Source organism: Thamnophis elegans, chromosome 8 (assembly GCF_009769535.1).
Source record: "Thamnophis elegans isolate rThaEle1 chromosome 8, rThaEle1.pri, whole genome shotgun sequence".
Lineage (NCBI taxonomy): Eukaryota > Metazoa > Chordata > Lepidosauria > Squamata > Colubridae > Thamnophis > Thamnophis elegans.
The window spans coordinates 23,230,685-23,257,045 of NC_045548.1; the positions used below are offsets into that span (position 1 = coordinate 23,230,685).

At 42.1% G+C, this 26,361-nt stretch overlaps 1 protein-coding gene across 1 annotated transcript; it reads left to right on the forward strand.

Annotated features, from left to right (window-relative positions):
• The first annotated feature begins 21 nt into the window (after positions 1-21).
• FAM210A (family with sequence similarity 210 member A) lies at positions 22-23,521 on the forward strand. Its single transcript, XM_032223121.1, is given in 8 exon segments — positions 22-228; positions 9,047-9,225; positions 11,276-11,450; positions 11,453-11,494; positions 11,497-11,739; positions 11,742-11,763; positions 15,570-15,681; positions 20,640-23,521. Coding segments are annotated over 6 exon segments (849 nt in total). The 5' UTR covers positions 22-228; positions 9,047-9,225; positions 11,276-11,320; the 3' UTR covers positions 20,940-23,521.
• Positions 23,522-26,361: the final 2,840 nt, after the last annotated feature.

Genomic DNA, 26,361 nt, shown 5'->3' on the forward strand with positions numbered 1-26,361 from the left:
GCGGAAAAGATCCTAGAAGGGCTCCTGCGCGGGGCAGGGCGGGGAGGGGGGAGGGAACCGCGCGCCCGAGGGTCGGGACGTCCGAAGGCACGTGGGCCGCCTGAGTGGAGCGGCACAGCCGGCAAGGAGGTTGTGGGCCCGGCGCGCCTGGCGGCTATCCTCCTGCACCTGCGAGGAGAAAGGAGAGCTCTTGAGAAAGGCACCAGCGGTCCGGACGGAGTAGGCGAGGTTCGTCTGGTCTGCGCCCGGAGGAAGCCACCCGAGGAGGGGTTAGGGTCGGGGGCTTGCCAGAAAGCCCCTGTCGGGGAAGCTGCGGGGAGGGGAGTCGCTTTAGCTACGCGAACGCTGCTTGCCAGCCTTGCTGTAGCATTACGTCAGCCTTCCCCGTCAAGGATGCTGAGACTACAATCCCCATAATCCCCAGCTAGAAGGTGCGCGTTTTGGGACTTGCAAACCCGCGCCGCACCTGCTCCGAAAAGGCCGCCTTAAATGCCCCTGGGCGGTGACTGCAGCACCAGGTGGCATATCAGTGCCAGAAGTTAGAGACGGGAGTTGGGTGTTCGTTTTTTTGAATGAGGAACTCCCTTACAGGTAGTCCTCGACTTACAACAGCTCATTTAGTGACCGTTTGAAGTTACAAAGGCACTGAACAAAAAGGGACTGAGGGGCGTTTTTTTACCACGCTTATGGCTGTTGCAGCATCCCCAAGGGTCACGTGATCACAATTCAGATGCTTGGCAATTGACTCATATTTATGACAGTCCCAGGGTCATGTTGACATTCCCAACAATCAAAGTTAATAGAGAAGCCGGATTCAATTAACAAGTGTGTCACTAACGTAACAACTGCAGTGCTTCACTTAACAACTGCAGGAAGAAAGGTCATAAAATGGGGCAAAGCTCACTTAACAAATGTCTCACCTAACAGAAAATTTGGCCTCAAGTGTGGTCATAAGTGAAGGGCTAGCTGTATTTATTTGCAGTGTGTGAGAGAGACAGAGCCAACAAGCTTTCTCTGGTGTGGGTTTGTAATGCCTTCTTGAAAGGTTTGGCATAGCTTGGGTTAGTATTTTTTTCTCTCTGTGGTAGTCCTTGTAGTGTGAGACCACTAAAGGGTTTTTATGTATCCATTTGGAAGTACAGCATTTGTTGCACATAAATTGTGGTAATTATCGAGTAAGGTGAGAAATTCAACAAAACTTTTTGTTCAGGTTTGATACCATAATCATTAGCCTTTTGCAAGGTTTGTTTGTTTGTTTTTAGAATGGCTGGCTGTTTGTTTTAAAGTGGTTGCAATAACCAATCTCTGTTAGGAGTATTTAGAAAAGAAAAAGTTATTTTTCAGGAATATGCATGAAAGAAAACAAGTAATTGCGGTGAAACAAAATCTCTGGTGATTTGCCCCATTCTGGCCATCAACCCAGACAAAACTTTTAGGCATGAAAACTTGAGGTTTAGAAGAAGTCCCTTGGGCTACAGAAATCTGGATAATTGTTAGAAGACCTCAAATAAATTAAATAGAGCTACTGCCTCCTAGTGGTTATTAAAAACTTAGAGCAACCATTTGCCATGAATATAGAAATATTCTAACTGAATGAAATGTGAAGAGAGATAGATTGGCTATAGGCTACATGTTCTTGATCTCTCACTCTAGACACAATCCTTTTAAGCAATTGCTTCTTTCCAGAGCAGGAGGTCATCCTGGCATTGTGTACTGTGTACATTGTGTACATCCTGGCATTATCAGTTGAGATGTTAGTTTAATTTTTTTTAAATAAACCTTCTTTTCTAAGATATACATAAGAACCCAGTTAGGTGTAGTGGTGAAGGCGTTAGGCTAAAAATTGGGAGATTGAGTTGCAGCCTTGCCTTAGGCATGAAGCCACCTGAATGACTCTGGTCCAGTTACACTCTCTCACCCATAGGAAGGAAGCAATAGTCAATTACTGCAGGTACTGTCCAAGCAGTGGTCAGAAGTCAAGACTGACTGAATGGCATAAGAAAAAAAATATACCTGAAACTAACATTGCAGGCATTCACGCTGTATTTAAAGGTTTTTCTGCAGAGTTTATCCTTCATTCCCTGGCTGTCTGCCAAAACTAATTTCTATCTGATAGCATGAGCAAAGACAATTATTCAATACAGGGCTAGCCTGGAATACTAAAATGTCCTACTTGGCTATCATTTGCTTCCCACATATAAATCACATATGCAAGGTTGATAGAACACAGAACAAAATACACACTCCAGGAAAAGTTTTACACCTGAAATACAAAAAAAACTGAGCCAAACAAGTGAAACCAGAAAATCCAATGTCTTTTCAGCAAAATACACCATAGGTAGCATTACAGTACACGCTTCCATACAGGTCAATCTGTAAAGTCTTTAGTCACTTTAACATTGTCACAAGTGAAGGTGTATAACTTAGATTATTCAATTATATTTTACAACATCAATCAAAAATTCCAAAAGTGTGGTCCAAATTAAAGCATCAACACAGAATTTTGGGGGGAAAGATAATGTCAGTTGGTCTTACCTGAACTGCATGTTTCGAAGAAGGCGTGGGAGTAGTCACACATGGGTATTAACCCAGCCCTTTTGCCCTGGAGACTGAGGTAAATCTTGAGGCCACGCCTCCATTCCGCCTTCTGACGTCCTAGATTAACCGATGGTTCGTAGCAGAGCACCTGGAAGGAAGGGGCAGAGACAGCACAAGCACACATCCTTCCTGCCTGGCCCTGCCTGACCACTGAGCTAACTCAGGCCCCTGGCGCAGTGCGCCCTACACGGGGGGGAAGTGACTACTCCCACGCCTTCTTCGAAACATGCAGTTCAGCTAAGACCAACTGACAGTTTCCGAAGTGAGGCGTGGGAGGAGTCACACATGGGACATACCAAAGCTAGATGTCCTTGGGAGGGATCAATGGGCCTGAGCCCCTCGAGAGTCTAAGACTCCCTGAAGAACCCTCCTCCCGAAGGCCGCTTCCGTAGAGGCATAAGCGTCTAGCCGGTAATGCCTGATGAAAGGCAAGGGAGAGGACCAGGCGGCAGCCCTGCAAATCTCTTCTATGGGAGTCTGGGTGACCCAGGCTGCTGAGGTGGCCGCACTTCTGATGGAGTGCACAGTCTCATAGGCCTTTGAGATGGCTGCTCTGATCCACCTGCTAATGGTGGCCGGGGAGACCTTAGCTCCCCGGGTGGACTCCTGAAAGGACACAAAGAGGGCCTCTGAACGCCTAAAGGGCACCGTGCGCTTCAGGTAAATGCGCAGGGCTCTTCTGACATCCAACCGGTGCCATGATCTTTCCCTATCCCTGGAGGGCTGCAGACAGAAGTCTGGCAGGACTATTTCTAATGCCATGTGGAAGGGAGAATTGACCTTGGGCATGAACGCAGGGTCCAGTCTGAGGATGACCCGGTTCTCCAGAAAGGTGCAGAGGTCCGCTCTGCTGGAAAGCGCGTTGAGTTCAGATACCCTCCTGGCAGAGGTGATGGCAACCAGGAAAATGAACTTAAGGGTCAGAAATTGAAGGGAGACCTCCCTCAAGGGTTCGAACAGTGCCTCCATCAATGCCTGGAGGACCGTGGGTAGGTCCAGGTCGGGAATCGATAGACCACTGGGGTTTCAGATTCTCTGCTCCTTTAAGGAAGCGTCTTGGGACCGGATGCTGAGACAAAGGTGGATAGGGCAGAGACTTGACTCCTAAGAGTGCCAGACCTTTCTCCATACCTTCCTGTAGGAAGTCCAGAACCTGGGGCACAGAGGCCGAAGCTGGGACGATGTCCCTTGCTTGGCACCAGTCCGCAAAAGCAACCCAGGAGGCGTTGTAGATGCGAGTGGTGGATTGTCTCCTGGACGCCTCAACGGTCTTAATGACCTTCACGGAGAAATGTGCCTCTCTCAGTTGTTCCCGCTCAATCGCCAGGCAGTCAGATGGAGCCACTCCGGATCCGGATGCTCCAGGGACCCCTGGTGCAAGGATACCTCCCACTGAGGAATCCTCCGGTGAGGAGCTGAGGACAGCTCCACCAAGCCTGCTAGCCAGGGGCGACGTGGCCAGAAGGGGGCCACTAGAATCATCTCTGCTCCCTCTGACACTAACTTCCTCAGAACCCCGGGAATGAGGGGAAGGGGAGGAAAGGCGTAGAGAAGACCTGATAGCCATCTGCAGTGAAGGGCGTCTGTGTCCATAGCTCCCCTGGACGGGAACCTCAATACGAATCGCGGCAACTGGGCGTTCGCTGTGGTTGTGAAGAGATCCACCGTCAGGCGCCCAAACCTCTCGCAGATCTGCAGGAAGATGCTGGGATGGAGCTGCCACTCTCCGTTGTCGCTAATCCGCTTGCTGGTTCTCTGTCCTGGAAATGTGTTCCGCTCTGATGGACTGGAGATGCCTCTCTGCCAAGTTTCCCAGCCGGAGGGCCTTGGAATGAGTGCTCCCTTGCCTGTTCACATGGGCCTTGGCCGCCACGTTGTCCGTCAAGACCAGGACATAGTGACCGGTCACGGTGTTCTTGAAGGGACATAGGGCCAGATGGATGGCCCTGAGCTCCAACCAGTTTATGTTGTTGCGCAGGTCTGTTGGAGTCCAGTGGCCCTGGGCTATCTGGTTCTCCAGGTGTGCTCCCCAGCCGAACAGGCTTGCGTCCGTTGTGAGTACCTTCCTTGCTGTTTCCCTGAAGAGGGATCCCTTGCCTAGTGCTGGGGTCAGCCACCAACGAGCGAGAGCAGCACCTGGGGTGGCACTCGAACTTTGAAGCTGGTGTCGCTCGTTCGGCTCTCTTGTATGGAAACAGGAACCACTGAAGCTCCCTGGCGTGAAGGCGAGCCAAAGGCACAATCTCTATACAAGAAATGAATTTCCCAAGGAGCCTGGAAATAACTACAGGGACAGAGCATAATTTGCATATTTCCTGAACCAGCTGCACAATGCTGACCCTTCGATCCTGGGAAAGAGAAACCTCTCCGGACACTGAGTCTATAATGGACCCTAGGTGTTGGAGACTGGTAGATGGGTCCAGATGACTCTTCTCTAGGCTGATAGAGAACCCCAGGGACCTGAGAGTGTCGATGGTGAGCCCCAGGTCCTGCCTGACAGTGTCTGGGGACCTGGCTAGGATGAGGATGTCATCCAGGTAGCAAAAAAGCCGGACTGGAAAAGAGCACAGGTGGCCCGTGGCCAGCACCTTGGTAAAGATACTGGGGGCTGAAGCCAGTCCAAAGGGGAGGGCCCTATATTGGAAATGACTGCCCTCATGGGAAAATCTAAGGAACTTACGATGTTCAGGAGCGATTCTAATGTGAAGGTAGGCCTCCGTGAGATCAATGGAGGCCAAGAAATCGCCCTGTCGGATACCTTCTAAGATGGATTTCAGGGAGGCCATCTTGAACCTACGGTAGACTACCCTGGAATTCAGCAACTTAAGATCCAGGATGGCTCTCCACCCCCCCCCCCGAACTCTTGGGGACCAGAAACAGGTTCAAAAAGAACCTGGAACCCCTCTCCCCCTCCAGGACCCTCTCTATGGCCTTGATATCTAACACATGTTTGATGGCCTTTGCCTTAAGGGCCCGTTTGGCCAGATCTGCAGAGGAGGCGAAAGTACGGAACCTATTAGGAGGCTGCAAGCAGAACTCCAACTGTAACCCGAGCTTAACAGTCTGGAGGACCCACTCGTCCGAAGTGACGCAAAAGGAAGAGGCGACCGCCGATGGGGTTCAAGGATCACTTGAACCTGCGGAATGGACGACCGCCCCCTCCTCAAAAGTGCCACTTGCTCTGCTGCTGGCCCCTGAATCTGTTTCTAGGAAACTGTCTATCCCCTTGTCTATGAAACCTGGGGTACCTCTGGTTCTGGACGTCCAATTCAGGTGGGCGATAAGATGTTCTCCTGGGGTAAGGAGCATGTCGGTGATCTGACCGTCTGGTCATAACCAGGAAGCTCTTCCGCTTATTTTTGTCCTCCATCACGATAGGATCCAGCGAGGCTCCGAAAAGCTTGTCCCCGGCATAGTCTGCTCCTGCCAGGTGCCACTTAGCCCGGGACTCCGCCTGCCAGTGACACAACCACAGTAGGTGCCTGGAGGCTACAGAGGATGACAAGGCTCGAGAAGCATACTTAACTGCATCTAGGGTGGCGTCTGCTGAGAACTGTGTGACTGCCAGCACCTGAGAGATGCCCTGCAGCAGTACCTTCATGGCCTGGGTCCTGTCTCTCAGCTGCTCTAGGCACAGCACTGTAGACCTATTGAAAAAGGATGCAGAAGCGGCTGCCCTAATGGCCCAGGTTATTGCTTGGAATGAAACAATGTCCGCCTTCTTATCCTCTGCCTTAAGGCAGTTGGCGATGTCTCCAGTGACCACGGCTGAAGCTGAAGCTAGGGTGGCGACCAGAGTGTCCACCTTGGGAACCTGAAGAGCTTGGGCAAAGGTGGAATTTAGATTATAGAACCTCCGTTCATTGCTCCCTGGGTTGGGAAATGATCCTGGCTTAACCCACTGGGATTTAAGCACTTCCAGGAACATCTCTGGAGTGGGGATCTCCTCCTTCTCCACCGGTGGTCTATGGAAGGACCCCTTCTTGTTACCCCCGCTAGTGCTAGGTGTGGCAGATGCAGGCCTGGGATCTGGGGGGTATCCAGGTCTGCTGTGGCTCTGGCCTTGCGAAGTAAGGAGCTAAACAAGGAGGGGGGGAAAGGCCAGCAATGTTGGGGGCCTCAGGTGCCTGGGCATCCTTATCCTCAGAAAACCCCACCTCCTTCAACTCTCCCTCCTCTAATTCCGAAGCCTCACTGGCAGTGGAGGGAGAGGGAGACCTGGCCCCTCTGGAAGCCGAGGCCCTGGAGCAATCCTGGTGACTTACTCCTGGAGCTCTGGGACTGGTGGCTCATCCCAGAAGCGTTCCCCTGGGCTATGGCCCTGGCTAGCACATCCTGAAAGCTTGCAGGAAGCTCAGGCAGGGAAGAGTGGAGCTCTGGGGGTTGTAGATAATCCCTGGGTTCAGGGGATTGCAGTGCCAATCGATGCCTGACTGGACTGGGTGCCCTGTGCCCAAAAGGGTTACTCCTAGGCTCAGACGTGTGTGCAGGCGATGGGGGGGCAATAGGGAGCTATGCCCTCTGCCTGAGCCCCTTGGGGAACCTGGGGATGCCGCCCGGGCCTCTTCTAGGACTGGAAGCCTTCAGGGGGAGCGGGATCTGGAAGGGGAGGGACTGATGGTCGCTCTAAACCTAGCAGAGGCCCTGGTGATCCTAACCTCCTTCTCAGAAATTGCCTTCCTGTGGGCCCTGGAGTTGCTCTTCTTGGCTGGGGATCTCCCTCTGGAAACTGGGGGAACCCTCCTGGATGTCCCCTCGCCCGGATCCAAATCCCCATGGGGCCTAGGCATGGCATCCCCGCTCCTTGCCACTTCCGCCATTGTACTCACGGTTACCGTACCACCTCCTCTCTCCCTGCTGGCCTCTTCTCTCTGGATGCCTTGATCCTCCAGGCACCACACTCTTTCAACGATTGCCGCCACTCTGCGGCTCGATTGCCGGCTCACTGCTGCTTCTGGGCCCTTCCCGGATTGTCAGGAGAGAGAGGCCTCTTCCTGTAGCCTCTTCCGGCTACTGCGGTGTCTTTTGAGCGCTCTCAGCCTCCGTAGGAGGGTCACACGCTCTCCCACGTGCTCAAAGATGGAAGGGAATCTAAGATGGCCACCGATCTGCGACCCGGTCTTCTCCGAGCCTCGGGAACATTGGAGGAAGGCCCTGGCCGGTTCCTCGACCACTGGCGCCTTGCGGAGGTCTCCTGGGTGGCCTGCAGCTGTCCTAGCGGGCCTCATGGTGCAGCAGCCTTTTTTCCCTTTTACACGGCCATCCAGTCGCTATGGATCGCGCTGGACCGTGGCAGGCTTGCCTGCCACGGGTGCAGAGAGGAGCCGATCCGAAGGTAATTCAAAGAAAAACTGGTAAAAATCCTAAGGCTTGAAAAAAATTTAGAAGCTGGAAAGTAAAAACCTAGAAAAAAACCTAGAAGTCTACGAAGTGAAGGGAGAGTCAGGAAAAACACTCCTTCTGGGCCAGAGACTGAGGTTAATCTGGAGGTCAGAAGGAGGAAAGGAGGTGTGGCCTCAAGATTTACCTCAGTCTCCAAGGGGTTGGGTAATACCCATGTGTGACTCCTCCCACGCCTCCACTTCGGAAACTGAGCTTAGATACAAATGCCTACTCTACTTGCTTTTTAATCCTAATTGGTTATGAACTTTTGGAGGGATTCTGAAGTCGACATAGTTATTACACTGGTGTCCTGAATCCAAATATCCAGAAGAACTAAGAACACAGTGCACAGACACCTGATCATAGCAAGCCGAATTTTGAATGGTTTAGGTACACTTTGGAATCTCATTAAAGGGAAGGAGAATGCAGTGTTCATAGTACAAGAAGATAGATGATGACACAAAGTCAGTTTTGAAGTTCCAAACAAAGTAAGCCATCCATACATACGTTACTTTGTGGGCAAGAGATAAACTTTTCTACTGCTGCTACTACAAGAGAAACACATGTTCGATGCCACAATTCCCTGTTCCCTGATGCCACAATTCTCATGTTCAATCAGATTCATCTTAATTGGAATTAATTTCCCAAATAAGCAAGGGAAAGTTGTGGTGGAGGGGAGGAAAATGTTATTTTAAATTCAAAAAGAATCAATGTGTGGAGAAATTCCTCTTAGCCTTTCTGTTTTTATTAAAAATCACATCCAGCCCCTTACTACTGAATCAAAACTGAAACTACATTGAGTCCTTAGGTTTTTCATAGAGTAGATTTTATTTTAAGGACTGACTGTGTAGATTTTCTTTACAATTTAAGTTTTGGATACCTTCAAGAATGCACTTTATCTTAGCTTATAATCATAATATGATTGTTATCTCGTACTTCAGAAAATGCTGTGTAATGCCAAGTAATTTAACATCCTGTCCTAGTCTATAATGTAAGCCAAAGTAGCTAATTATTATATTGTGAATATTACTGTCTCAGTTTTGAAAATGTCTAATCTTTTTTGTAGGTTTTGCTCTTACTGGAAGCTGAAGGTCTTTTGGTTGAAGGAATATTTAGATCTATTCGTTGTGAGGTTTTATGACATTCCTGAAGACAATGACTTAATCATGACTCTCTTCCAATGGTGTATGCATCTGTAATGTTTTGTCCTAGTGGCAAATTTGTTCCAAGAGTGCTGTAAACTGGTGAGGATTTTTTCCCCTTACTACTGTAGCTGCCTTTGTACAACTATTGTCAAATTAGTTACTTATTTGATACTCTATATTAAAGACTTATTTGGACATAAAGGCACAATAGCATATATTCTATTTCAAGTGAAGTGTGGTTGTGCTTCTATGGTTGTAAACAGTTATCACTTGCAGGAGCACAAGATTTTCAAATATCAAGATATGGTATTTTTGCCTCCAATCTATTCTTAATTATGAGTGATGCTGCTGATAAACAAACTCTTAGTTAGCATCTGTGGTTCACTTGGCTATCCTTTTTAAAGAGACAATTATTATAGACATCTAATTGAAGACAGGGAAGTTTTGTTGTGTTTTATTTATTGGCAACAGATTAGCATTCAGTAGCAATGAGCCTTAAATAACGTCACATTTTTTAATTCAGTAAGAAGCTTAAGTATTACCGTAAGTTTAAAAGTGAGTGATTTGATCAACTGGGATCAAGTAGAGCTAATAAAAATGGATTGAAATAGTGCAATATTTCTGAAGTTCAGATGGCTTTTTTAATGCCACTACTTTAATGTTGTGCTGTAATCGTTTGACTTTTATCTGGTATAACATTGTAAATTGTCCTTTGTAATAATCTATAATCCTTATCATAAGTCCTATACTGTAGTGTTAGCATTGTGAAGTTTCACAATGCTATCATACAGTAACTTTTATGGTTCTACATTAATAGTCAATGAAAATCATCATTGTAATATATTGGGACTTTGAAGTTTTTATTTTATAGTAGGAAATTATCCAAGAAAGTGATTGCATTATTTAAGTAAGATTTTAATTTTAATTTTCTGTATGTTTTGAACTTGACTTTCCAGTCATAATATGTTTACTCAAATTCTGTTATTCTGTTTCTGCTCAAGTCTATAAAGCAAATTAAATCCAGTTTGAGAAATAACTTTGATCTGAATTCAAGTTCAAATTGGGAGTTCAAATTTTGCTTTGGTATATTTAATAAAGTATTGTTACTAGTATTATTCTTCACATAACCTGCATTGGAATAAAATTATATCAAAACTACCTCTTTTTCTTATGTTTTATAAATAGAATGCATTTTAGGTGAAGAATTGCTGTGGATCAGTTCATAAAACACATGCATATATAAACTGATATTGGTTAACCAATTAGATAAGTAGATAAAACTAACTGCCAAACATGTTTCTTATGTATTACATGACAAAATTGGTCACACTTTAGAAAATGGAATCATTTTAATTTGAAAGTTATTTAATTAAATAAAACTGATCAGAGATTTTAGTATATTTCATTATGTATGGAGTTAACTCCCAGAAAAAAGTTATGCAATTGTTATTTAGGAAAAAGAAAAGTTATTTGTAATTTGACCACTGGAAAATCTTTGCATGGGAAAAGTTTGTTATATCAGTCGTTCACATACTTCTTGTAGTGCTAAAATGATACATTAGAGGGCAGGCTATAACTTCAGATGTTTATGCCTAATGCATTGTACCCAACTTACAACTAATACTAATGTGCAACTAATACTAATGTGCAATATAAGCATTTGTCATAGAATGTAATTAATATTTTTGGTATTTTATGAATACCTGGGCTTTCTTTGATACCTTGTAAAATGCAGGGAACATACAGCTGAAAGTACTGAAAGATTTTGATATACAAAGGTGTTTCAATAAATGTGCTGGGTTAATTCTCAGTAGAAAGCTTGGATGGATTCTGATGCTTTTTTACCATGATTTGTATTATGAACTATATGAACTATGAAGAAAGAGTATTATTATTATATTATTTGTACATAAATTATAGCTGGTGAACAACCCAGAGCAGGAAGACTGAATTCTTGGAAGAAAGGGACTATTCACCTTCTAAATTACTGTATATGAATGTTTCTATAAATCAGGTTTGCAAATTACATATCTCAAGATTTGATTATACTAACTTACAATTGATTAAGGTGGTGACCCAATTTTCTATGTACGATAGCAGGGATAATTCTTCGCTTAATTTAACAATTCAACTCTTAATATTTCTTAGGAAGCTGTATACAAAACTATCAGCCACAATGCTGCCACGTCGACCAAATGCAGAAGCCATTCAGCTGGCATTTAGGACCTTGTTTGCTATCCTATCGCTCCTGTATCTTCCATGCATCAAAGGGAAACATCTTACATCCAATAAGGCAGAAAACAATGTCCCAGGTGCTGAGCTGCCAAGTCAATATCTGCATATGTCGCTTCCTTTTTGGGTTTCCAAAGAAGGGGACTGGTGGGCAAGACATCTTCCCGACCTGAAGACCCTCAAAATAAAGAACCGAAGGGAGAAAACTTTACCACGTCGGCTGGTAATTTTGCCAGGGGAACACCCTGTGCAGCCCATTCTGAAGAACTTGACCATTTACAAGATAAATCCTTAGTCTTGTACAAAAGATTCAAGAAAACTTTTAAACAGTATGGCAAGGTCTGATTCCCGTGCATCTTTTTGACCTCCAGCATATGGTTTGGAATTTTTACTATGCAGCTTTAAAGTAAGTGCAGAGCTATTATATATGCAGAACACCGATGATAATTTCTCTGTTGTAATTCATGCTGTATACTTTTTTTATTTAAAAAACTACATAAATTTGGGGAGGATGGACCTGAAGAAAGGGAAAAGCCAGCACTATCTTGTATTTCCTTTCAAACAACATTGTGTATTATCTTAATTGGCCAAGCATTCAGTTAAGGATGGAGCAAACGGCACAGAATAGATATCAAAGACTGAGAAGTTAACGAACACTGTTTTGCTTATTGAAAGCCTTAGAAGAATCCCCAGAAGAGTATAATTAAAGAGTCTGGAACTTATCATAGTTGAAATTAGAAAAAAAATATCGTAGAAACTTATCAAAAATCTCTGATCATACTTGAACAATTGCTATGAAAATACTTGATTTTGTATGAGAAAAGGAATGCATTTAGATGTACAAGACAAGGAGTTGTAACTTTTCGAGTAGGAAGCCCAAATACACATAAAGTGCCTATGCATACTCTAAAATAAAAATTGATTTAATAGATTAAAGTTGTAAGTTATACTAATAATATTTCCTTGAACTCAATGGGAATTTTAATACAATTCTGTAAAAATTGCCTTGTGATTTTCTTACCTAAATCTATCAATTGACGTTCTTTCTGTTGGAGGTCTCCTTCCTTCACTCCTGTTCTGTGCCACTATATTGATTAGGGGAAAGTAGGATTTGTGGGTAGTGAAGGAGGCCAATACTCATTTATTTCCATGCAACTTCTGTTAGCTTATAGATGAGCTCCAAATTTAGTTCCTGGCCTACCAGATAAGAAAAAAGAGCAATTTTAAATCATGGTTATCTCTATTATTTTTCAAAATAAATTACAAAGTCAACATTTAAGTATTTATTTACTTTGTGCAATAAAACATAATGTTTTTAAACGGATAAGATGTTTGCATTATATATAGTTTTTGACTTAGAACCATTTATTAGTGACAGTTCAAATGCAATAGTTGTGAAAAAAGTGATTTTGACATCCGTTGCAGCATCCCTATGGTCACATGATCAAAATTCAGATGCTTGGCAACTGGCATGTATTTATGACGGTTGCAATGTTCTGGGATCATGTGATCACCTCTTACAACTTTTTGACAAACAAAGCAATGGGGGAAGCAAGATTCACTTAACTGTGTTATTAACCACTGCAGTGATTCACTGAATAACTGGCAAGAGAGGTTGAAAAAATGGGACAAAACTTTGAAGCAATAGAAATTTTGGGTTCAATTGTAAACATAAATCGGAAACTACCTGTAAAAATAAGACAATAAGATGTCATCTTATGAAAAAAAAAGTAGTGTGAGGGACTCTATATATAAAATAGGAAGTTATACTTGTGTTTATAGCAGTTCTGATGTTTTATTTTCTGTTTTAATCCTAGTTTATTTCAAAAGGTGAGCAGTTTCTTGTATTGTGTAACATGTTAAAAATGCTAATGTGAAAGCTAAAAATAAGTAGTACAGGTTTAATTAGTACTTAAGAAAATATCTGCTAGGGCTGTGAACTTAATGTATAAAATAGGATCTCTGCTCCGTAATTCTGCTGCATGCTTGCATTCATGCTCTAAACCTTACTAGTGAATATTTAAAATATCTCGGCTTAAGTTCCGAATTTGAACCCCCTGCCATATACACAAAGTGTGACAAAGTTCAGTGGATTAATCACACTGGACATATGAGTAGACTAGCACTTTAAATGAGTTTTTAAGGCTCTGTGCTGTATGAATTCAGTAGTTCTGCAAGAAGGATCCTAAATATATTTGAATGTATATGTAGATTTAAAATATATCTTGTTGAAAACTAAAAACAAAACATTCATATTGTAGAGTTCCAATATAGATCCTTAGATTTGTTTAGAATTATCAGCTACATGATCAAGACGTAAATATAATTAATGTCTGTAATATCTTAACAAAACAGCTACTTATTTTTTCTTAATACCTGAAGATAAAGATATATCTGGAAACAAAATTTTAAACAGCTTGGCTGTTTATTACCCTGAGAAGGGATAAATTTAGAATGACATTTAGATCTATTGCTTTTAGAAAGGGCACTTAATGCCATTGGTTAGAATAACTAAAACAGTTATATTACCTTCTGATGTCAGAGGACACTTGTCCTTCTGCTCACTAATTATAATTGTTCTATGAGAGGCCACAAATTGTAACTATTTAAAATGAATAATCTTCACTTCAGCATTCCAATAATTGGCTATTAGCTGTTTATTTACTGTTATTATCTTGAATACCCTTTCCAAACAGATCAACAGTTAAGTTTCTATCCTAACAATCTTATTTCAAGACCTTGAAAACTTTCTGCCAATCAAAAGTGGTTTAGGGCTTCTTGCCTAAGCAGAGGGTTGGACTAGAAAGCAATTTGAAAAGAAAAGCATGGTTACATTATAAAAAGGTAAAGGTTGGACCCAGTTGAGTCCAGCTCTAGCGGGTTGAAGGAAGCTAGCATTGTCCCAAGATACTTCTGTGGTCTTTTGGCCAGCATATCTATACACCAAGGCGCGTGGAATGCTGTTACCTTTCCACCTTTCCATATCTATTTATCTACTTACATTTGCATGCTTTCAGACTGCTAGGTTGGCAGAGATAGGGCAAGAATGGGAGCTCACCCCTTCACCCAGTACTTGGGTTTCGAACTGCCCACTTTCCAGTCGACAGTCCAGTGTCTTTTAACCAAGCCTTAAAGAAACAGTAATTGAATTTCTTCTCAGAGAAACATATAGGGTTGTGACACTTCACTTTTTCATATTGTGTTATATTCAGTAATGTTTCCAACAATAACTCTCCAAGGCTCAGGTTAAAGTAGTTTGAAATCAGCTAAAGTTCATTGGTACAAATAGACCAAGCTTAACATTTGATACTCAATTGTAATTTAATGGCGACTACATGTTCAGAATAATGTTTAATTCATGTTTTCAGAAGAACCTGATTATATTTTTCTCTTAAGACATATTAACTAATTGTGTAGCTTGTTTAGACAAGAAGTTGATATATGGCAGATATAATTTTGATTTTTTAAAACTTGGCATTAGCTACTTCAGTATTAGCTTTTATGGTTGAGGCAAGCATTCCAAATTATTTTAATGTGAATCATATAGTATACCATGAAGACTAATACTTTCATTCATCTTGGCCTTGAGTTACCACAATAAAGACAATAGTTAAGAGTCAGTTATGTCTGAATAGCCTAGAGAGATGATTCCTAACATTTTAATTCATAGCACTACATCATCAGTGTTGAAGACCACTATATTAGTCAAAGATCATCAACCTGGCCCCTGCAGGTACTATGGTATGCTTGATCCTTTTTATTTGGTGCTCTTAGGATTCATAATTTAGGTAAAAATAAGCAGAGCCATATAAAATCATTACATTCTAAATTGCTGGTTTTCCCACCTGAAATATCAAATTGACAATCTGGTGATATTTTTGCTATTTAGATATATTTATAATTCTATATACATACGCATTTAATTTGGAATCTGTATCATTTGCGCCCCCCCCCCCCCCGGATCCCTAGGGCATGGAACGGGTTGCAAATCATAGTTTTATAATATTGAAATTAAATTTCAAATCTGGAAATCTTCTGTACATGATATACTTCATGCTTTACTTCTTATAATCTTATCGACCATTACTTTGTTTCAGTTGAGGAAAAAAGTAATTTGTTATCAAATGTAAAAATCCTTCTTTATTATAACTACAAAAAAGTTTACTGAAATAGGAATGTTGTAATTTATTTTAATATGTCTTCATTTTACAGGGGAGTAAATGTCGTTCCATTTCTTGAATTCATAGGGTTGCCTGAAAGTATTGTAAACATCCTAAAGCATTCTCAAAGTGGAAATGCATTAACTGCCTATGCGTTGTATAAGGTAAGTAGATCCATGACTTTCTTAATGGCACTGACAGAAATATTTTAATGTACAGTTACAATAGAAGAGAATATCCATAGCTCAGAGTTGAACTGTGAAGTCCTTGGTGCTCTCTGAGCTTTGTTGTTTGCTCGCCATTGTTTCATTATCTGACTAGCAATTTGCATGTATCCATAAACATAACTAGCAGTTAGAAGACATAATGAAAACGCCTTAATCTCACAACACATGGACCAATTCAACCATCGTTTCAATTGGAAAACTATGAGCATCCTAGAGAAAACTAAATTCGTGGAAGTTTGGCATTAAACAAATCAGCTATCAATAGATACATAGATAAACCACATTCACAACCATTCAAAAGAAAGAGTTTAAAGCTAAGAAGGAAACAAAAAGATCAGAACGCATCCGCTCCAGCAAAAATACCCTGATAAACAAGGATTAGCACCAGGCAAATGAGCAGAAAACAGTACCCTAATCAAGGAATTGCCAAGGAGAAAACTATCACCACCCACTAATATTAGCAGGACAAACAGAGCAAAGCACCAAGAATCACATTAGATAATTAGACCTCCTTAATTCGGGGCATTCCGATGTGTGGCAGACTCCTAGAATTTGTGGACAGAGATGGGTTAAGGGAAACTGAATCAATCAACCTCAGACTATCCCTACAAAATTATGAGTGAGCCTCTGGGATTTTGCATTCAAGTAGACAATTGTGTATGTACGTAATTACTGAGGAATAGATTCTGTCATGAAGGCTCTGAATAGATACAATAATGTTATAATTAATAAATAAATTCTCTATATGGTAATTAAAGAAAATATGTTAAAATTGATGTAACAGAAAATATTTAGTTGAATACAAACATATTTTAAAAGTAGTTTGTAAGAAAGTTAAAAAAAAAACAGTGCCGGAGGAATTAAAAAAGGAAGAGGTTAGTAATGAAAAGGACACCTGTTTAGAAACTAAGTAGACACTGGGTTGTATTCTGCTCATCAGACTGCCTTCTTCCTCACTGCATGTGATCCTCTAGAGCCTTGGTCCCCAACCCCCGGTCCGCGGACCGGTGCCGGGCCGCGGAGTACCTGGCACCGGGCCGCGCAGCGGCCGGGGGCCATGATCACTGCAGCTGGGCGCCGTGGCTCTCCTGCTGCGCCAGCCGCTCCTCTTCCAGCCGCTCGCCCAGCGCGCAAAGTTCCCGGCAGCGGCACCACAGCTCCTCGAGGCGCCGGCGGCTCTCCTGCTGCGCCAGCCGCTCCTCTCCCAGCCGCTCGCCCAGCGCGCAAAGTTCCCGGCAGCGGCACCACAGCTCCTCGAGGCGCCGGCGGCTCTCCTGCTGCGCCAGCCGCTCCTCTTCCAGCCGCTCGCCCAGCGCGCAAAGTTCCCGGCAGCGGCACCACAGCTCCTCGAGGCGCCGGCGGCTCTCCTGCTGCGCCAGCCGCTCCTCTTCCAGCCGCTCGCCCAGCGCGCAAAGTTCCCGGCAGCGGCGCCACAGCTCCTCGAGGCGCCGGCGGCTCTCCTGCTGCGCCAGCCGCTCCTCTCCCAGCCGCTCGCCCAGCGCGCAAAGTTCCCGGCAGCGGCGCCACAGCTCCTCGAGGCGCCGGCGGCTCTCCTGGTTCTGCGCGCGCAGCTTGCGCAGGTCCTGTTGGCCCAGGCAGCCCCCTTCCAGCTCCTGCAGCGCCCACAACTCGGCTCGTATCGCTCCAGGCTCTGCGCGCAGCTCCAGCTCAGCACCAGCGCGTAGTCGGAGGCCAGCTGCCGCTTCTCGGAGCGCCCGGCTTGTGCGCTTCCTGCAGCCCTTCGTGCTCGGCCAGGAGCTGCTCCAGCAGCGCCTCCAGAGCGGCGCAGTCGGCCCACAGCCCCTCCAGCTGCTGCCGCCGCCGGGCCAGCTCTCCAAGTTGCGCGCTCAGCCTCTCCAAGCTCTCCAACTCGTGGCGCAGCACGTCCCGCTCCAGCTCGCCTTGAGGTGATTTCAAAAAATAAGCTAGGTTGGATATGACTGGGATAAGATTTCCAGATGTTGACTTGGCTCAAGTCCTTTTTCTTGCTGAATGAAAACTCCTGCATCATGGTTGTATGTAGGATGTATTTAGAAAAATTCTAAATAGTAGTAGGCTGGCTTGAATGCACTTACTAAGAAAGGATTCACAGTGAATTCAATGAATAACATTTTTGGTTTACAAATACATATTGAAAATAATGCAACATCTAACATTTTCTGATCATGGTGCTGTCATTGGTGTACTATCCTGGTAATTAAAAATGGTGTTAAAATTAAAAACATTTTTTTGGGGGGGAGGGCAAGCTGATGTTTTGCATCTTTTTCTCGCTTTTCACTGGTACTTTCTCATTTTTACAGTGGTTGGTGTAGGTGTATATTGTTTTTGCTCAAATTTAACCCACAAATTAGCGAAACAGATGTCGTTAGAAAGTTTCCTTGGGAAAAAGAAAAGGCCCAGTGAAGAGACAGAAGAAGAGCCTTCAGCATCAAAGAAACATAAAACTTTTAACAGACAATACAATGAGTCCTACTTGAAATATGGATTTATCGGGATAGGTGATTCCCACACGCCAACCATGATATATAAACAATCAATGTGTCGTCGCGAACAACGCCCCCCCCACCCCTGCGCGCGCTCAGCGGGCCACGGTAAAATTATCACAGGCTGACTGGTCCGCGGCGATAAAAAGGTTGGGGACCACTGCTCTAGAGGAGATTTGGGGTGCAACTGGCAAGACAGGGAGAGAAGAACCTTAGAAAATCACGTCCAAGTGTAGTTCTATAGAAGACTTGCTGAATGGATGTCATGGTTCTGAGTAATGAACCCAATTGAATCAGGACTCTGAGGCTTCAGTCAGGCTCAGAAGACCTTTTATTGAGTACATCATGTTGGCGCATAGAAAGTTGAAGCTAGCTCTCAGTAATTCCCGTGCTTTAGGGTAGTTAAAAGCATATAAATTTCCCATCCCCCTCAGGTGTCTTAGGTTACGTTAACCAATTAGTCCAGCAGCAGCTTCCCCCTCTATCTCAGCAGATGTTCGTTGCCATGACCTTGGCTTTCACAGGGATTCTGGTCAATGTTTTGTCTAGTAGGTTAAGGCACCACATTTCAATTCCTTCTGACTCGCCCCCTCCCTCCCTCCAAAGTGGCAATTGAGAACCTAAACGAAAGTAAGCATGGCTGAAGTCATTTTGAGGGTTGACGGTGGCTGTTGGATAGTGTATCATTATCAAAAAAAAAATATTCCATTTAAATTTTCTATATTTCACAACTTTTATACTATCCCGTCTTGTTTAGTAAAATGTGACTTTTTACAAAATCTAGATAGTCACAAACTTAGTTAATTTCTTCAAATATTCAAAAGCCTTAACAAGTGATGTAAGATTAGATTTGTTGCTCCAGGAACGTCATTTGCAGTTTCCTCTATTAGCCTTTGTCACGACAAAGGCTTGCTTTCCCATCAGTATCTCCATTACTACCCTGGCACTCTTATTAGTGCCACACGGTGGAATAATAATGGAATGTTAATAGTTTTACTTTGCAATGCATCCTGACCTTTCTTAATAAATAAAAAGGGCAAAATTCATTGCAAAGCAATACTGTTTAATTTGCTTATGTGCTTGTGAGCGTATGACTCTGTGGCTTAAACTATCAACATCAATGCCATTTGACAACATAAAGTGCTGGCTCTGTGGAATTATTCATAATTTAAAAATTATCTCTTAAAAAAAATATAGAAATTCCCAGACATAAAATACTGTTAATCTTTACATGCCCTAAATTTTAGGTTTAAATACTGTATCTTTTCTGGCAATAGTTAGTTTAAAAAGGATTTTCTGATTTTCAGCCTTAAAGAACAATTTGGAAAATAGTATTTTTCTTACAAAAACGTAATTTTAATTTTTTTATTTCTACATCTCACTACTTTAAAGACAAAAGTATTGCTTTAGTGCATTATAAAGAGTTGTTTTCTTGGCTCAATAGCATTTAGGATTTTAAATACACACATACACACAGACACTAAATTCTTTTTTATTTTTCTCAGATCTCTTTTTTTCTCTGCTTAATGCCACATATTTGATCTGAATCTCTTCCATCCATCCATGCTGAAGTATTTGCTAAATATTTGCCAGTAAGACGCTATTAAATAAAGTAGGAGGGCATTTTTTTTAAAAAAAAACTATTTTTAAGTTTAATTTTTAAATAGCGAAAATGTTTAAAAGAATACAAAACACCGAACCATAAACCAAGGAATTTGTTTATATCTTCTCATTTAATATGTCAAGATATGTCAATACATAAAACTAAAAAGTGGAAATAATTATTTGGGTAGGAAGAAAAATGAAGAGGCACACCAAGTGCAAAATTGAAAAGGACAATCAAAACTGCGTAAATGTCCTATTTAATTCATACAGAGATAATATTTTCTTTCCTAAAATATTTTGAAATTTTTCATCTGGTCTCTAGGAATTATTCTTCTAGAGAAAATTTTCATTGTATTCCTATAGAAAATGTAATTTCTTTGACTATATTTTATTTTTAACTTTATTCAAATGAAACTCAACTATCAAAGCTTTAAGAGCTATAAAATAATTCAGATAAAATATGAGACTAAATTCAGCTTTCTATTCCATCTTCAACAGTCCCCTAAAGTACTTTGCAGTTGATGCATTCTGCATTTCAGAGTAGATTTTGGGAGGCACAGATGTTGCTGATGGGAGCAGCTTGTTCTTGTAGTGACTGAATGACTTATTAAAATGCATAAATCTGCCTGTATCTCTTTAGGAAATGCTTTGAATAGCTTGGAGAACTTCCTTGCTAGAGTTACTTTAACATCACTAGCCACAGTGTCTAAAGAGCTGTAGCTAAAGCCAAGCCTATGAATGTTATTGTACAATTCAATTTAAAGTCACTTGAGTCCTTAATGTTTTTATATGTTTTTAATTGACAAGATTGCAACTCCAGCCAGATACACAGTGACATTAGGAGGAACGTCCATTACTGTGAAGTATCTTCGCAAGCATGAATATATGTCCACACCACCTCCCGTGAAGGAATATATTCAAGACCGAATGGAAGAAACAAAAGAACGGATCTCAGGGAAAATGGAGGAAACAAGAGACATGATTAGTGGCAAAATGGAAGAAACAAAAGAAAAATTAACTGAGAAAATGGAAGAAACAAAAGAGAGGATAACTGAAAAGATACAAGAAACCAAAGACAAAGTTTCATTTATAAAGAAGAAAGAATAGAAAAGTTAGAGTGACAGGTGATATTTTTAATCCTTTAGAATGTCTGAAATGTATGTTCTTGCTACTGTTCATCTATTTTCTTACAGGCTAACTAGACATTTAAAAGCTAAAAAGATAATGCTTAAGACTTGCACTGGCCTTAATAGAATTTATCCAACATTTTCCAATGCACGATATAGTAAATGCAACAGTTTTCTCCACAACTCAGTTCCTAGAGAATATTCTGTGGTCGTCCCATCAGTGACTTGAATGAATCTCTGCATGTTTGATCAAGCTAATATTCTTACTTGACATCACTCACGTTGTTGTAAAATAAAGTATTAAAATGGCTCCATCATATAAACAATGTCTTGAATATTAAAAAATGTGTTAATATTTGTATATTAATTAATCTTACTATCTTTAGAAAGATCAAGCAGTTAGAAAGCTATGTTATGTTCCATATTACTTTTATAAAAACTTGAGTTAAATTGATGTGTGAGGCCCAATGAAATGGTACTAGATGTAATTGCATATTTATATTGCAAAATGGATTTTGATTCTTCTTATGGCTAAAATAAGTATTACATTTCATATTACTGATAAAGCTTTAAAAAGAAAGGAGATAAATCTATCTTTGCTCATGGAATAAATATTTACATCTCTTTAGCCAAGTGGGAAAAAAGAAACACTGTAACAATTTTTTTGTAGAAAATCTTCCAATATTGTTATTAGAGGCTAAACACAACATTATTGTACTATTGAATATTATAGGATCATCTCAGGTGGGGTTTTGGATTTTTGGGGGAAGACGGCTAAGATCAAGAGGCTAAGATCATTTCCATGTATTATTTTTGTGATCACAGCTCTGAGTATTGGCATTCCAGGTGTTTCTCCTGTAATGAGAAGAGGTCATGAACAGGTAACTGAATAAGCACAGATCTACAAACGTGCCAACTTTAAGACTCGTGAACTTCAACTCTCAGTATTCTCCTTCTGCCTGGGGAATTCTTGGAGTTGAAATCCACAAGCCTTAACATTGCAAAGTTTGGAGACCCTTGGTATAAGGGATGAAAGATCAGCATGAGAAGAACTTTAGAAATGAAGATTTGAAGGAATGCTTTCAAAGTGCTTTATATTAATGTAAGTCAAACACTTTGTTGGTTATAATTCAACTACTTGGGGACTGTATATTTTTTTTAAAAAAATCTGATTTGCTTCTTTCATTTTTGTTAAATTAAAACAAAGTATCTGATATTAATTAGTCTTAGAAGCTCTTTATCCAGGAAGCAATAAAAAAGAGATTATTGAGGTGATGGAGACCCAGAAGACAACTAGGAGCCAGTTACCATAATCAACATTGCCTATCTATAAAGCAGGAATTGTTTAGAAGTTGTACTTTTTAATTGGTAAAGTTTGATAATATTGTAAAAACACTATACTACTAAATAATACTTATGTAAAAGTAAAAAAAAATGGTTTTGAGAATTGGTTATGAGGTTATATACTCTTATGATAGCATTGCTGAGCACTCTTGTCTTCCATTAAGTCAATTTTGTGTGAACCATGAAATAAAACCTTGCTATATTTACACAATAGTTCTCCTAATGGGAGAAATACTACAGTTATTTTTAAGCACAATTTTACTCCTGTAAAATAATTGTTTCGGATGCTTAATATGCATGTAAGTTTAAAAAATGTACAGTATGCTTTCTTGTAAACTTAATGAATGTTGTACTCAGCAATCTTCTTACTGCCAGTTGCCATCTTAGCATTGTGAGAACATATTCACAAAAGCTTATCTTTTCTGATCTATCAAATAGTTGCTTGATAAAAGTCAGATATTAGCCAATATACAGTACATCCATGATTTGCCTCTATAAGCAGTGGTATGTAAAATAGATTGCTACTCATTTATTAAAGGTAACTTACCATCTTTGTGATTTGCAAGCTTCAGCTATATCACTTTTAATAGATTCAGAGAATCTACTACATTCTAGACCTGCAGAGAGAGGAATGCTAACTTGAAGCTTACAATTAAATGATTTGGCAACTAGTAAACACCATCAAAAGAAAAGAGCACAAAACAGATAAAAAATATATACTTTCCCTACAAGGTCATTTTGGAGAAGCTGATTTGGATTTAAACATATTCCATTTTTGTAGAAGTGGCATTTTGAAACTTTTTCATCTATAACTCCATGGATATTAAATTCCTAAAATTAACAGACACGATCAAATTACACAACAGGAAATAGTATAGGAAAAAGTGAATAAAATGTTTCTTGTATTTTCTGTACTTTTGAGTATTTTTTGACGAACAGATTCTTATTTAATGCCATTGTATTCAGAATGAAAATATGTCTCAGTATTTCAACTTGATTTTGGTAAAAGCATCAGGTATTTAAAATAGTAGCTTTGATATAAATGGAAGCAGTATTGACTCATTACTATGGAATGGGCTAAGAAGTATTTAATAATATTCATCAAACCACTGCTCAGTTTTTTCATAAATTTGTTTTAATTATATTCACTGCAGAAGAATTATTCTTAAAATAATAGTGCAGATGACATTAATTGAATTAAAGTACTCCTACTATATACCACATTGTTCTGTTCTTTTTGAATAATTGGTTCAGGGATTAGTTCTGATACCATGTTACCATTGTCCAAACAAATTGCTACAAATCAGGTCTGTACACTTTACGTGAGTATTTATATTTCCCAAAATTGAAAGCAGTGTTAAAATGATCACAGTGGAAATTTGCTTAATCATATTGGACTTCAACAATGCTGGGCTTGCTTCAGGATTTATTTATTTATATTGTTGAGGGAACTAGCGTTATCAACAAAAAGCTGGACTGTCTGTCTTGAATAGCTGGCTGAGGAATTCTGGGAGATGAAGTCTTAAAGTTGGCAAGTTTGGAGGCCCTTGGTCTTGGCCCACCAAATCTGCTCTGTGCAGCTGGGAAAGACTCTTGGAGCAGGTTGGGGGAGGAGATGCTGAAGAACTTCTGGCAGGAGTTCCAAGGGTAAATGAGAAGCTTGAATTCCATCACACTTTGTGTAGGGCAGTACATGTTTCTCCTTTTTAAAATGTTATAAATTAATATTCAAATTGACATATAAGTCACATAGTGAGTGTGCAGCCTGTATAGTTTAAATTAACTATATTTTTCTACTTGTCAAATCATCCCTGATTGTATTTTAAGCAGAATGTTAACTACAGTAGAGTTTATCCTTTTGGGTAACCAGGCAGAAAAGGAGGTGAACTAATTCTACGTTCTTATAAAGCTACATTAACAAAATCTTGCAAATTTGAAAGGGCAACTTTCCACCACTGTTTTAACTACTTGAACAATTAAATGAGAGAAGGGCTTACTAAATTTCTTCCTCTGATTCTTAATCCATTAAGGGTTCCTGCCTCACTTGTCTGATTGTCTCTTAGACAGCATCTCTTCCCCTCTTTCCCCTCTTTCCCCAAGGTCATTCATATATTCCATTACAAAGACTTAAGCTGACACTAAGTGTTGAGCTTTATTCAAATGAGAATTATCAAAGCCCTTCATATCCAAAAAGAATGAAATATTACTTAGCAAAGCTATCTATAAGAAAAACTGTATAGCACTATCTTGGCTCAGTAGCAGAGGTGGGTTCCTGCCGGTTTGCACCACTTTGGGTGTATCGGTTCCAGACATTTGCTGTACTTTTACATACCCATTCTACGAGGCATGGCCACGCCCCCATACCAGTACGCTCCCCTGCCTGCAGCCCATTTGCAAGGCACTTCTCCAAGAGGACCCAAGGCAAGAGCAGAGTTGAAGTCCTCTGAAGCAGCTGGAAAAGGTATGTGTGGGTTGGAGGGAGGGGAAGGAATTCAAACTTCATCCTCATGGCTCGCTTGTGCTCTTCTACAAGTGTAGTTTGATTGCAGGCAGAGCCACGTTGCCTTTTCAAACCTGTAATCACTGAAGCTGGGCTGGATTTTTTACATAGTGGATCATTCCGGGGCTGGGGAAAGTGTGTGCTACGCATGGCTCTTTGCCTGGCTTCCTGTGGTCTCCTCGGTGCTCCATTGTGCTCTTGCTCCCCAGTGTAGTGACTTCTTCTCCAGGCCCCCATCCATTTCCCTCCCCTCTCTCTCTCTCTCCCATCTCTCTCTCTCTTCCCCTCCTCCCGCTTCCTCCCCCCTCCCTCCCTCCCTCTCTCTCTCACACACATACACACACAGAAGTTGGATAAAACTATAAAAATCAGGTGACGTGCGGTGAATATTACCTGGTGAGGCTCAGCTGGGCATCCTTTTGTGAAGGCAGCTCAGCAGGGCAGCAGTCGGCCTCGGCGGGGGGGGGTAATTTGCATCGGGGAGCAACCAAGCACCCGGTCTGCAGCAAAGGTGCTTGGCGGCTCCCGCGATGCAAAGTGCCCCGCCACCACCCCGCTGCCCCGGCCTGCGTCCGCTGCTTCTCCAAGCTCCGCCGCTGGAAGTCCCGGATTGCCTCTGGGGGAAGGCTGAGTGAGAAACGGAGCGAAGCTTCTCCGGGGCCTCCCGGCACTACGCAGAGGCTTTCACAGGAGCGCCTGCCAGCGGCCAGTGGCCCAGAGCAGCCCTGGTTGCGAGATAAGGCAGCGCTTAAAGCAGCCACTGCCGCCGCCACCGCCCCACCGCCAGCCTCCTCCTTCTCTCCCACTCCTCTCTCCTCTGAAGCACGCCCTCCGAAATAATCCGCCCAACGTAAGCGTGCTCAAGAAGACATGATTGGCTGCTTCCAGATCAGGAGGCGGGAGAATTAGTGCTTCTTTTCCATCTGAACTTCTTTGCCTTTTAACTCTTTCTTAACTTTTAGAAGGCAAAAAAATTCCTTATGGAAAAGAGGCCCCGAGTTCTCTCGCCTCCTGCTTTGGTTAACACTAAGCAGACACCAAGCCACTGTGACCTGGAATCTGGTAGCAACTATCTTGGCTTTAATTATTTTTTAAAAAATATTTAAATTTCTTTCTTTTTCCTAAGGAGACTGGTGAGGCTCCGCCTCACTTGCCTCTAGTGACTGCACGTCCCTGATAAAAATCCAGCCCAGCTTCACTGATTACAAGTTTGAAAAGGCAACATGGCTCTGCCTGCAATCAAAGTACACTTGAGGAGGGAGAGCACAAGCACTGAGGAGACCACAGGACGAGGCAGGAAGCCAGGCAAAGAGCCATGTTGTAGTACACACATTTTCCCCCAGCCTCTTTCTTTTGGAAGACTAGGATTGGCTTCTCTTCCTCTCCTCTCACCCCAGCCTGCCAGCAGGAGGTAAATGGGTGGGCTTTATTGCATTACAGGCGTTTCCCACCCAGACAGCAGGCTACATTTGCAATGTGGGAGGTGTTTGGGGAAGGCAGCGGGATAATGGGCGGGGGGAGATGGCAGAGGAGCTGCTTTCAAGCCATTGGAAAAGAT